The 12,906-nt window shown below is 39.8% G+C and overlaps 1 protein-coding gene across 8 annotated transcripts in view; it reads left to right on the top strand.

The window, feature by feature from the left end:
- kl-3 (dynein heavy chain 8, axonemal kl-3) overlaps window positions 1–12,876 on the top strand; it is a 56,771-nt gene extending 43,895 nt beyond the window's left edge. For 5 of the 8 annotated variants that reach the window (XM_089727710.1, XM_089727709.1, XM_028179002.2 and 2 more), the window contains 20 exons: window positions 888–1,072; window positions 1,772–1,898; window positions 2,480–2,615; window positions 3,255–3,472; window positions 3,756–3,998; window positions 4,307–4,442; window positions 4,554–4,707; window positions 5,365–5,484; window positions 6,116–6,176; window positions 6,253–6,432; window positions 6,571–6,683; window positions 7,365–7,450; window positions 7,524–7,785; window positions 8,863–9,102; window positions 9,448–9,615; window positions 9,691–9,832; window positions 10,339–10,528; window positions 10,865–10,986; window positions 11,692–11,853; window positions 12,626–12,876. In XM_089727710.1, coding sequence (XP_089583836.1) covers window positions 888–1,072; window positions 1,772–1,898; window positions 2,480–2,615; window positions 3,255–3,472; window positions 3,756–3,998; window positions 4,307–4,442; window positions 4,554–4,707; window positions 5,365–5,484; window positions 6,116–6,176; window positions 6,253–6,432; window positions 6,571–6,683; window positions 7,365–7,450; window positions 7,524–7,785; window positions 8,863–9,102; window positions 9,448–9,615; window positions 9,691–9,832; window positions 10,339–10,528; window positions 10,865–10,986; window positions 11,692–11,853; window positions 12,626–12,751 — 3,171 coding nt within the window. In that variant the 3' untranslated portion in view covers window positions 12,752–12,876. Of the gene's footprint in view, window positions 1–887; window positions 1,073–1,771; window positions 1,899–2,479; window positions 2,616–3,254; window positions 3,473–3,755; window positions 3,999–4,306; window positions 4,443–4,553; window positions 4,708–5,364; window positions 5,485–6,115; window positions 6,177–6,252; window positions 6,433–6,570; window positions 6,684–7,364; window positions 7,451–7,523; window positions 7,786–8,862; window positions 9,103–9,447; window positions 9,616–9,690; window positions 9,833–10,338; window positions 10,529–10,864; window positions 10,987–11,691; window positions 11,854–12,625 lie in introns of those variants that run through there. The other 3 variants (XR_016323152.1, XM_089727713.1, XM_089727715.1) reach the window with 3 other exon arrangements.
- Window positions 12,877–12,906: the final 30 nt, after the last annotated feature.

The raw sequence follows: 12,906 nt of genomic DNA, 5'->3' as shown, positions 1-12,906 counted from the left end.
CGCACTGAAGTGATTATATCGATTTCTATCACTAAGTACTTTTTTTTCGGGCCGGGGGCCAATCCTCCTACGAGGTCCACGCGCCTAGGGGGCGCGCTGGGTATGTGGGATTGGTCCGCGACCGCGAGACACCGCGGGCCCAAGGATGTTTTCAGAACCCTACCCTACCCTACCCTACGACTCTTAAGGACCTCCTAAAGACGATGCCGCTGGTGTCCCGGAATAGCCTGCCGTGTCGGGACGCGATATACCGCCAGCCGGTTGTTCTTTTTATTCAGAAGATATTACTCTACGGCAGCGCGCTAGAGTGCTGGTAGCGCTCCGCGCGGCCTTAATCCCCTCGGGTCGCCCCTTAACATTCACCGGGGGGAAGCAGCCACCTACAGGGGCAGGTGATGTTCGCTCGTACTGTCTCCTCCGGCCGCCGGCTCGACGGCGACGGATCGGTGCGGAAAGGGAAAAGCTCTCCCTCTCTCGTTCCGCCGCCTCCTTCTGTGATATGGTGGACTCGTAGAAGTCGAGCATCACCTAGGACGCTTCGCTACCGAGCATCGTAGCCACGACGGGCGGCAGCGGCAGGTTCTCCCGAAGGCGGCGCGTTGCTCGGCGAATCCAGCCAATGTATGTTCCGATGTGTCATCCTCGTCGCGGTGCCTGGATTGCCTAACTTTGCCTTTTGTTTGTTAACGTATGTTTTAGTCTTTTAGGTCTTTTAGAAATAGATTCATTCTCAGTATCTTAGAATTTTTCTTTCCCAGAGTCTACTAGATATTCGTCTTAATAATTTCAACGAAGAGAGAAATCGACATAATTACTTCAGTGCACCGCGTAGGGCACCTACATGACGCTCAACGTGCTAATTTCCAATTAATACACTAAATTTGTAGATTGGTGATTGGAACCTTTGCGGCTTACCAACTGACGAACTTTCCATACAAAACGGTATTATTGTTACGAAAGCTGCGCGTTTTCCATTGCTGATTGATCCCCAGACGCAAGGCAAGAACTGGATAAAGAACATGGAAAGATATAATGAGTTGATTGTCACGACCCTCAATCATAAATACTTTAGGTAAATAATTAATGGAAACCTATCACCTCTGCCAGGACATTTCTAGATCATTGCTATTGCTATTAGAAGAGCGATTCTAGATTATTGCTATTTTTTTTCCTACCTAAGCTGGTAGCCTAGAGAGGCTATTCCAGCGTAACCTTAACTAGTAGGTGAGCTCACGGGGCTCAAACCTGACGACGTTGCTAACACGAACCCTAGCAAGAGCCGTGCTTCGCTTATTGCTATTGCTATTACATAAGACGTAGGAAATATGTAGGACATACTTATGAGTTTTACTTCACGGTTTTTGACGTCATTGTTGCTTGGGTCCTTTCTGCTTAACTACGACCATTTTCAACATGTTCAATTTCAACTTTACAATAAAGCGAAAATCTTTCCAACAACTAACGTTTTCAAAATCATCTATTTTTTTCCTCGATGGTTAATAAAATACGTTTTTGATTTTGAATAGGTTCGTGCAATGAGTTAAAAAGAACACGTATAATTTCATTCCGTGGAGCAGTTATATAAGAAACTGATAAGAAAAGGTTCTAAGTAGTGAGTTGGTGAATGTAGTTAAAACTAAATTTAATTTCAAACATTTTGACTATGATTATTGTTATATGGCATCACTAAATAAATAAGATAATTTTAATAATAATTAAATAATAATTTTGTCACTAGAGTTCAAGAAAAAAATGTATTATTTTTTTACAGAAATCATATCGAAGATTGCGTATCTTTAGGCAGACCGTTACTCATCGAGGACGTTGCAGAAGAATTAGATCCGGCACTTGATAATGTGCTTGAGAGAAATTACATTAAGATCGGATCCTCTTATAAGGTAGCTATATTTTTACATTAGATAAAAATGAAATCAAAATAGAATTAATATATAAATAGGTAAAGGAAGGTCTAATTGCGAGATGGTTTTAGTTCATTTTTCGTAACATCAATTAATTGCAGATTATTTTTTCGCTACTTAATGGTTGGTAGGCTAAGAAATTACTCACGAACCGGTAGGTGAGGTCACTGGCTCAACCTAAGAGATTTGCTAATACTGACCCTAGCAAGAGCAGTGATTCGCTGAATCTACCGCCGGATCGGAATCGCCACGTTGCGTTTATGGGATCAGAGAGAGAGAGATAATTGTCAATATCTATTCGCCAAATCTAGATATGTAGGTAATTAAATTCGCTGAATGTTACCAGAGAGATTAAAGATCCATTTTTAATATACTCTTCAAAGTGAGATCTTAGAACTCAAGTATCAATATGGCGGCATTTATGTTGAGATGTGTATGGGGCTCCGGTAACCACTTAACACCGGATGGGTCGTGAGCTCGTCCAGTCGTCCACCAAACTGAGCATTAAAAAAAAATCGTTTACATCTAAAAGATATTTCACACCAGTCTCGGTTTCATAGGTGAGGTTGGGTGATAAAGAAATAGACGTGACAGCGGGACACAAGATATACATAACAACAAAACTGCCTAATCCGGCGTACACGCCCGAGATATCCGCGCGAACCTCGATCATCGATTTCACGGTCACCATGCAAGGTACTAATAGCATAGTCACTGGCCACTAACATTGTTAAGTCTATTTCCCTGACAACGAGTTTAAGACATCAACATGTTACTACAAGGTCCGGATTCGATTATCTTTTTTTTTTCATACCTAAGCTGATACCCTTGAGAGGTTATTTCAGCGTAACCTTGACTAGTAGGTGAGCTCGCGGGGCTCAAACCTGACGACGTTGCTAACACGAACCCTAGCAAGAGTCGTGCTTCGCACAATCTACCACGGATCGGAAACGCGACCCGCTGAGAAGATTCGGAGAAACTCAGTGGGCTGTGTCTGAGGGTTAATTTACTCGCTGAGCCCTTCGTCGCAAGCGACGGGTTCGACGAGAACGATGATCGGTGCTTGAGATACGGTACCTAAAAGCGTCGTTAGTGGATCCGGAGGATTGGAAATGACGTGTTTTGGGCGACGTCGACTGCTTTCCATTCGGTCCGCAGGATCGGGAATGTTCGATTATCGATTTTGTATGATACAATACGGGCCATTCTATAATTTAAGTTGAAATATCAAAAATCAATAAAAGCTTGTATTAGATTGTTTATCACTACGGCCGCTTAAAAATATCAATCGACTATTGAATTATTTGACTATTGACTATATTGTGAATCGACTAGGTTTGGAAGATCAGCTATTGGGGCGCGTAATTTTAACGGAGAAAGCTGAGATGGAGGCCGAACGTACGCAATTGATAATGGACGTAACCGCCAACAGAAGAAAAATGCAGGAACTGGAAGCTAATCTACTTCATAAGCTGACAACGATCCAGGGTTCGCTCGTCGAAGACGTTTCTTTGATACAAGTGTTGAATATTACTAAGAGTACCGCTACCGAGGCAAGTTTTATTTACAAAAGAAAGTCCTTACACCCCAAATTATTAAAACAAATTAAAATATAGTATAGACATTAGAAAGTTATAATTTTTATACAACTAGATTGATGATCCCATTTTGCACTATGACGTCAGTATTCACGCTATATCAACAATAGTATATTAAATCAGGTAAAAAGGGGGGAACTGAACTTTTTTAATGTTTGTTTTTTAATAAACACCAGGCAACTAACCAACTCTAATAAAGTTTCATAAAAATAAATGCTTTTTTGAACTTATTGATCAGGTCAGAGAAAAGCTTGATATTGCTAAGGAGACTGAAATGAAGATAAATGCGGCCCGCGAAGAGTACCGTCCGGTCGCGACCCGTGGGTCGGTTCTCTATTTCCTGGTCTGCAATATGTCGCTCGTGTGCAACATGTACCAAACGTCTTTGGCTCAGTTTCTCGAGCGATTCGATATATCAATGGAGAAATCGCCTCCGAGTGCAATAACATCTCGGAGAATCGGTTTTATCATTGAATATTTGGTTAGTGTATTGCATTTATACTGAAACCCAGTGGTTCTCAAACACCCTTACCGCGACACTATTGTGAACCGCTAAATTTAAATGAAAGAAAAGTCACTACATATACATATTATGTGTACATATATGAATTTGAAAAAGTAAAAAAAAATTTTTTAAATATAATGTAGAAATAACTAACAGGAACAGAAATTTCAATATATAATTTTGAAATCGTTAAGTCTGTCGCGAAAAGAAACCTTGAGAGCCGCTTCAGTGTAATAATTTTATTACAGCTTAGATTTAAAATTAATATCAAAACTAATTTGCAGACTTTTGACGTGTTTAAGTTTATATGCCGTGGTTTTTACGAAAAGCACAAATATTTGTTTACATTGCTGTTAACATTGAAAATCGATATGCAGAAAGAATATATGACTTATGAAGAATTTCAGACTTTTATCAAAGGTTTTGTTTTACATGTTAATTCGGTAGTTGAGAAATCAGTCCTCTAATGATTATCGATACAATTAGTTTTAAAATACTATCCATCAATAGTAATGTTATTGCTGATTGTAGGCGGTGCTGCTTTAGATCTAAACGCTTGTCCTCCAAAGCCCTTCAAATGGGTGACCGACATGTCATGGCTCAATTTAGTACAGCTTTCCGGCTTGAGACAATTCACTAATATCCTAAACCAAGTAGTGAACAATGAGAAGGGATGGAAGAATTGGTAAGATTGTACTCAATATTTCAAAATGGCTCCCCTCGCCATTTCTATTTATTCTTTGGTTGAGATTCATCATCTACCAAGTAAGCGAGTGCGAAAACTATTATTTAATCTGACACGTCTGGGTTCCTATAGACCGGCGTTTCCCAACGTGGGGCCCAAGCCCCTCTAGGAGGAAATTTGATAACTAAGGGGGGCAATCGCGCTAAATTAATATAGAAAATCTGTATTAAAAATATTTTGAATTTGAATATCAAGTTTTTTGTTATATGTTTTGAAATATGTATTACTTACTGTGTTCTAATAACAATTTCATAGTTATTACTTCCTAAACCCTATTATTTAGGTTTCGTAAGTGAACAAATCGATTTTGTTATGTTAAAATTATGTATGGGGGGGATAAAAATTTTAGAAATGTCACATTAGAGCATGGGCACAGAAAAAGTTGGGAAACACTGCTATAGACCATTAATATATGTAGTGCATTTGATGTACCCCCGTCTTCTCTTTATTTCACCCTTTTGTTCTAAAGACACACTGGATACCGGACTGTCGGTCCTCTTTGTTCGCGGGAGCTAGTATAACATGTTGCTTCTTTATTTTAATTTATGGGTAATTTTTAAATCTTAAGCTTTTGCAAAAGAGATGGTTGTAAAACAGGTTCGATAAAGAGGCTCCAGAAGACGAGCCCTTGCCTGATGGATATCACACGTTGGACGTTTTTAGGAAATTGCTCGTTGTACGCGCGTGGTGTCCAGACCGAACTTTAGCTCAGAGTCTGTAAGTGTCGCAGCGAACGTTTTGCTCATAATATAATTTTATAGCTCCTTCAATTAATCTTCTGCATTTAAAAAGGGCGTCGATTATACCAGTTGGCAAAATGTACTCTTTCACATAAATGAACACAATTTTAACGAAGTCGTCGTGGCCTAAAGGATAAGACGTCCGGTGCATTCGTATCTAGCGATGCACCGGTGTTCGAATCCCGCAGACGGGTACCAATTTTTCTAATGAAATACGTACTTCACAAATGTTCACGATTGACTTCCACGGTGAAGGAATAACATGTGTAATAAAAATGAAACCAGCAAAATTATAATTTGCGTAATTACTGGTGGTAGGTAGGACCTCTTATAAGTCCGCACGGGTACCACCACCCTGCCTATTTCTGCTGTGAAGCAGTAATGCGTTTCAGTTTGAAGGGTAGGGGAGTCGTTGTAACTATACTTGAGACCTTAGAACTTATATCTCAAGGTGGGTGGCGCATTTACATTGTAGATGTCTATGGGCTCCAGTAACCACTTAACACCAGGTAGGCTGTGAGCTCGTCCACCCATCAAAGCAATAAAAAAAAAATTTTTTTACTCAATTAGTGTTAGAATTACTTTAATTACTACATTTTCAACTTTAGGAAATACGTTATTTCATCAATGGGCGCAAGATTTTCCGAAGCTGTCATTGTCAATTATGAGGTAAAAACTTATTTTTTATTTATTTTTTATTGTAATATTTATGAAGAAGTATTTTTAAATGAATATTGTTTTACAGCAAATGGTACTAGAATCCCGTCCTCTTGTGCCTTTGATCGGATTTTTAGCCATGGGCTCTGACCCGACACCGTCTATTGAAGGTACAGCAAAGAGATTAGAGTGTCTTTGTTCGTCTATTTCTATGGGGCAAGGACAAGAAGTTCATGCCAGGAAACTCATCGACCGTGGACTTAAGGAGGTTAGGTTTTACGCTTATTTAACTAGTTGCTTATAAACGTAGGACCTGCTTTTAGTTTTACTTGGTTTGTCTCGTCGAAAAGTTTTTCTCCTCCGGAACTATTTGTCGATTGAGTAATGTTCATTTATTTTAAATTAGGGGTTATGGGTGCTTCTACAAAATTGTCACTTGGGTCTCGAATATATGGTTGAAATCATAGAACAGTTTGCGGAACTAGAGAAGTACCCGGAAAAGGTGCATGAAACTTTTAGGTGAGTTTTAACGTTAAAATTGCTAGTGATATTGCTTTTTTTACTACCGGCCTTTGCCTGTCAGTAATTTCGAGGGGCTATCCTCATCTTGGTTGATAGGAAGCTCACGGGGCTAAAAGGACTTGCTAAAATCTGCTCTAGGAAGAGCAGTGCTTAGCAGAATCTATCATTGGATCGGAATCTTAATCCACTCCGGCAAACCGACATTTCCTGGTGGTAGGGTTTATTGTAAGCTCGCACAGATAGGTACCATTAAACTATTTCTGCTGCGAAGTACTAACCCATTTTGGTTTGACGGGTAGATCAGTTTTTACACGATGCAATTGAAGCTTCGACCTATACTTTGGAGGGATTGGCCACATATTGTGATATGAGTTCCGGTAACAATGCACCATTAGATGGCCCATGACATTGGTCAATCATCTATGCAATAAAAATATTCAGTATAAGCTAGAAAGGTTGGGAATTCATTTAAATAATGAGGAAGGTTCCGTGCCATACATGTGCGCAATAGCAAATCATAGTAGAATCGTTTTTGACCTACGTGGAGCGATATATATACTGGGCCATCAAGGGTAGCTAAAATGATCTATACACACGTTTTTTTTTCTGAGGAAATTGATTGGATTTTGGCCACTTTGGATTGATACTTCGTTTCAATGAATACGTCAATGGTTTCAGGCTCTGGATCACAACTGAGCCGCACGATAAGTTCCCGATAACGTTACTGCAGATGTCGATTAAGTACACTTGCGAGCCGCCGTCAGGTAAGTTCAAATTATATTTGTAATGCAATTGATTTTGTGGTTTACTAATCACAAAATACGTCCCATATTTCAGGAATAAAGGCAGGCCTAATGAGAACTTACGATTCAATGAGCCAAGATTTCCTGGACTACAGCGATAGTCCTTTTTATCTACCCCTCATATATACTATCTCGTTCTTACACACGGTTGTGCAAGAGAGACGTAAATTCGGACCTCTTGGTTGGAACATCCCCTACGAATTCAATTCTGCGGACTGGCTTGCTTCTTGTATGTTTGTTCAAAATCATTTGGATGGCTTGGAGCAGGGGCAGTCCATAAGCTGGACAACTGTACGGTTAGTTTATTATTATCAAATTTAACAATCTCAATTTTGTTCTACCAAACGTTCACAAATTGATTTGTAAATTAGTAAGTTTGCATGATTCTTAAATTGAAGAGCTAGGAGCTATGCAAACGGTCATCCTATACTGTAATGTAGTTGTACTTGTACAAGTATTCAAGTAATTACATACGACCAAACGCAGCTACACAATAGCCAGTATTATGGTCAATTAGTTTTGTTTCCAGCCCATTGTCAATCATTTTTGTATATAAGCGCGTATTATGTTCAGTTCAGTGTGCTTCGTGAAATCGACCGAACACAAGAAATAGAAAACCTCGCCAATGTTCTTCTTCCATCCAAACGGCAAGTGGCTGAAGACAAATCTCAGCCACTTCACTACTTTTTTTCCTCTACCAATGCTGATAGCCTTGAAAGGCTATTTCAGCTTCGCCTTAATGTGTAGGCGAGCTCACGGGGCTCAAACCGGGAGTGTTGCTAACATTGGCCCTAGAGCAAGAGCAGTGTTTCGCAGAATCTACCACCGGATCGGAAACGCGGCCCACTGAAAAGATCCGGCGAGAAACACAGTGGGCAGTGTCTATGGGTTAATCTAGTCGTCGAACCCTTCGTCGCAAGCGACGGGTTCGGCAAGGACGGTGACTCCGGAGAATCCGTAATGACGTGTATAGGGTGACGTCGACTGTTTACCATTCGGTCCACACGATCGGGTATGCAATTTCCGGCGGCCACGACAAGAGCGTTTTCGTGTCGTACCGCCTTCTCAAAGTGGCGCAATGATGCCGACTGTAAATACTTACTGTGTCAAGCTCCAGGTCATCATGGAGATCTACATTCCTTAGGAATCATGGTGCTCTGCAAAAACGGGATTGAATGATCTGAAGGGGTTTTAAGTTAGTGCGGGCCGCGTGAGCGTACACTGCCCTTGCATAGCTCATGACGGGGCGTATGCAAGTTTTGTAGAGTGTCACCTTATTATCAAGGGATAATATGCTTCGCTTGAAAATCATCATCACTACATACTAATACACGTGTGTATGTATTAACCTAAACTCATTGGGACTGTTTCAGATATATGGTTTCGGCGGTCCAGTATGGCGGACGGGTGACGGACGATTACGACAATCGCTTATTGGGCACTTTCTGCAGGGTCTGGTTAACGGATCAACTGTTCCAAGAGGATTTTCAGTTTTACAAGAATTACGGCATCATGAAGTTCCGTAACATTCCGGAATATCTTGAAGAGATCGATAAAATGAAGATGGTCGATCCCCCGCAGGCGTATGGGCTGCACACAAACGCTGATATAACGTAAAGGAACCCTCAACTTTATACTGCTTTTTTATCTAAATCTGTTTATATAAAATATTATGTACTTTTTTTATTTTTTTATTGCTTAGATGGGTGGACGAGCTTACATCCCACCTGGTGTTAAGTGGTTACTGGACCCCATAGACATCTACGACGTAAATGCGCCACTCACCCTGAGATATCAGTTCTAAGGTCTTAAGTATAGTTACAACGGCTGCCCCGCCCTTCAAACCGAAACGCATTATTGCTTCACGGCAGAAATAGGCAGGGTGTTGGTACCTACCCGCCCGGACTCACAAGAGGTCCTACCACCAGTAATTACTTATACAAAACATAATCATACAGATATCAAAGAAGCAAAACCCAAGAGCTGTTGGACACAATACTTTCTATCCAACCAAAAGAGTCCAGTTCTGGTGGTGGTGAAACTAGAGAAGCTTCAGTGTATCGACAAGCTAAAGAAATGCTCGATAAAGTTCCTCCTAATTTTGATCCACACGAAGTAAAGGAAAGGTACACATATTAAACGCAGTGAAATTTATAAGCACGTCATTGAAATACTGCGATTTATTTTTATTTTCATTTCAGATTGAAATTTTACGGTATACTAAATTCCATGGTGATTTTCTTGCGGCAAGAAATAGATCGAATGCAAAAAGTAATTTCCTTAGTTCGTATAACATTAAAGGATTTGTTGCTCGCTATCGATGGTACTATTATTATGAATGAGGTGAGTCTTATTTGATTCTTATTTAATAAATATATAAAAATAATCGTATCACCTTTTTTGTCCTCAACACAATAATACGTGAAGCAAAAACTTTGTATCCCTTTTTACGAAAATTGCGCGGACGGAGGAGTATGAAATGTTGCACACTTATAGAGAATATAGAGAAGAAGTGCACTATGCTAATATTTTTTTTAAATAATGCATAAAATATACATTAAATCAATAAAGAAAACATTACACACACTACATACCATGTATTTGATGCACACACGCATGCATACTATTTATTGTCAAACTTTTGTTCTTGGCGTCTGTTGTTAAATTGAGAATAGATTAAATATTGTTTGTCTTTGTTAATATTTTTTATAGTGTAGTCTTGACGAAATTTGTGATTATAGAAGTATAAAATACAATCATAATAGTGTACAAACTTACAATTCCAATTATTTATAGTCGTATTTCGACTACTGCGGGACCTCTAGTTTAATTAAATGTTCTATCTTCAGGCTCTTCGTGATTCCCTAGATAATATATATGACGCGAAGGTTCCGAATATCTGGTTGAAGAGTTCGTGGTCGTCATCCACGCTTGGATTCTGGTTCACAGAGTTCTTGGAGAGGAACACGCAGTTCTCGACTTGGTGTTTCCAGGCGAGACCAAACTCGTTTTGGATGACTGGATTCTTCAATCCTCAAGGTATTTTCTATTGCTCTAGAGCATTTATTTTATTGTATCAATATGGCCGAATAACAGCACGGACCATTAGTTGTTAAGTGGTTACCGGAGCTAATAGATATCGCAACTGTTTTTGCTACCATGCCTTAACTGACCGTACTTGGGAACAGATTTTAAAATTACTTAGAAACTAGGAGTTTTTTCAATGTTACGACGATCGGAAATATAAACAAGAAAATACAAGTAAACGAACGTAACTTCGAGGCCAAATATATTTAACCTACACTAATCGAACTCAAACTCTCGACCAATTATGCATTACTTGCTTAATAGTACTTTTTTCGTAAAACTGTAAAGGTTTCCTAACTGCGATGCGTCAGGAAGTGACACGGGCTCACAAAGGATGGGCCCTGGATATGGTGGCGTTGCACAATGACGTCACTAAGTATACTTATGACGAAATTAAGGCCCCGCCGCCGGTAAGCAATCGAAATGACTGTTTTTTTGTTTGAAATTCGATTAATAATATTCATGTGCATTGGGATAGGAAATAAAAATGGTTAATGGTGATTGGTTAATGATCTCCCGGTGACGGTCACAGAGCGAGCTGATAGGGTCGTCATATCTGAGATACCAGCGTCTCTGACGTCCAGGCTATCCTCAACCGTCGACCGTCGGTTGGGCGTCCTATGGGTGACGCCCCAAATCTGGTTGTAGTGTTGACCGCGGAAACCCGCCTACTCTGATGAGGGAATACAAGGGGAGTCGTTTGGCGAGTAGGACCTTAAACACATTAATAGGCCCATAGCACGCTCCCAACATCCGCGGACCATCAAGACCCAAATACCCTAAACGCTCCCTAAACATGCGAAAACCATGCGCGAGATTCGGTCTTGTGCCCGAAAAAAATTGGTTAAAGATGTAGCCTTATATACTGCGGAGTTAGTAGTACCTGCCTTGGTAGAGTATATTATTTCGCTTAGCAGTACGTAGGAGTACACGCTAAAAGCAGCGTAATATTATATCTACTCGAGAACTTCTATCCTTCATACTCGAACTCTTAGGTTATATGTAAAATCTCTTCAAAACAAACGTGCTACTTTCGCAATCAAAAATGACAGAGCTTATCTGATATTACCGAATTGTTTTGTAAGTATATTCGAATGTTTTACGAACGTCTTTAGGAAGGCGTATTTATTCACGGCGTGTTCTTGGACGGTGCCGGCTGGGACAGACGTAATATGCGTCTCACTGAATCGATACTAAAGGTTTTGTACACGCCAGTACCCGTGATACACGTGTACGCAATCAATTCAACGGCCCCTAAGGATCCAAAACTGTATCAGGTATAAAGTTTAAATTCGCTTCCTACTTCAAAGTTTCATTCTGATTTTCATTTGTGCAATTACTGGTGGTAGGACGTTTTGTGAGTCCATTCATGCGGGTAAGTACCACCAAACTGCCTATTTCTGCCGTGAAGCAGTAATGCGTTTCGGTTTGAAGGGTGGGGCAGTCGATGTACTGTAAAAATTGAGACCTTAGAACTCATATCTCAAGGTAGGTGGCGGCATTTACGTTGTAGATGTCTGTGGGCTCCAGTGACCACTTAACATCAGGTGGGCCGTGAGCTCGTCCAGCCAGCTAAGCAATAAAAAAACATTGTAATTAAACCTTGTCTATGCTTTGACGAACGTCAAATGTTTGAAATAGAACTATTTGCTGAAACAACTTTTGTCTGTTACTCTTTCTTAACTATGTAATCTATCATAGTAACATTTTGCGAACACCTTCTCGAGGGAACAGAAAAATAGATAGGGCAGCTATTGTGTAAAAACAATATTAATATTCCCGAGGGATTTACTACATTAACGCGACTAAAGGCGCGCGTATAATTGCGGTAACGTAGACGTAACGTAAGCCCATCTTGAACTTTGAGGTTAGAAGTCTCAAATATATTATAAGCAAATGTTCCACCCCTCGAACTGAAACGCATTAGTAGAATGCCTTACCCTTTATATAGATCGTCGACCTTTGATATTAGAAGTATACGAATAACATTATAATATTTATCTAATACAGTTGATAAATGTACGCAAAATGATACCTTATTCTTTTCAGTGTCCCGTTTATAAAAAGCCTCGTCGTACCGATCTAACCTTCATCACACCTCTGTGGTTGCCAACTATAAAAAATCCTGATCATTGGATTTTGAGAGGTGTTGCCATTTTGTGTGATACTAAATAGTGTCACGATTTAGTTTTATATTATTTTACGTTTTGTGCTTATATCTCTTAAACGATTCGGCGAATCGATGTTAATGTTAATACCTTGAATGCAGCCTATTTTAATATATATATTTATTTTCTTAATTTCGTGTGTTTTTAATTATATACGCAATC

This window comes from Bombyx mandarina, chromosome 05 (assembly GCF_030267445.1).
Source record: "Bombyx mandarina strain Sakado chromosome 05, ASM3026744v2".
Taxonomy (NCBI): domain Eukaryota; kingdom Metazoa; phylum Arthropoda; class Insecta; order Lepidoptera; family Bombycidae; genus Bombyx; species Bombyx mandarina.
The sequence above is the reverse complement of the archived record's forward strand: the minus strand, read 5'-3'. Positions and strand labels throughout refer to the sequence as shown.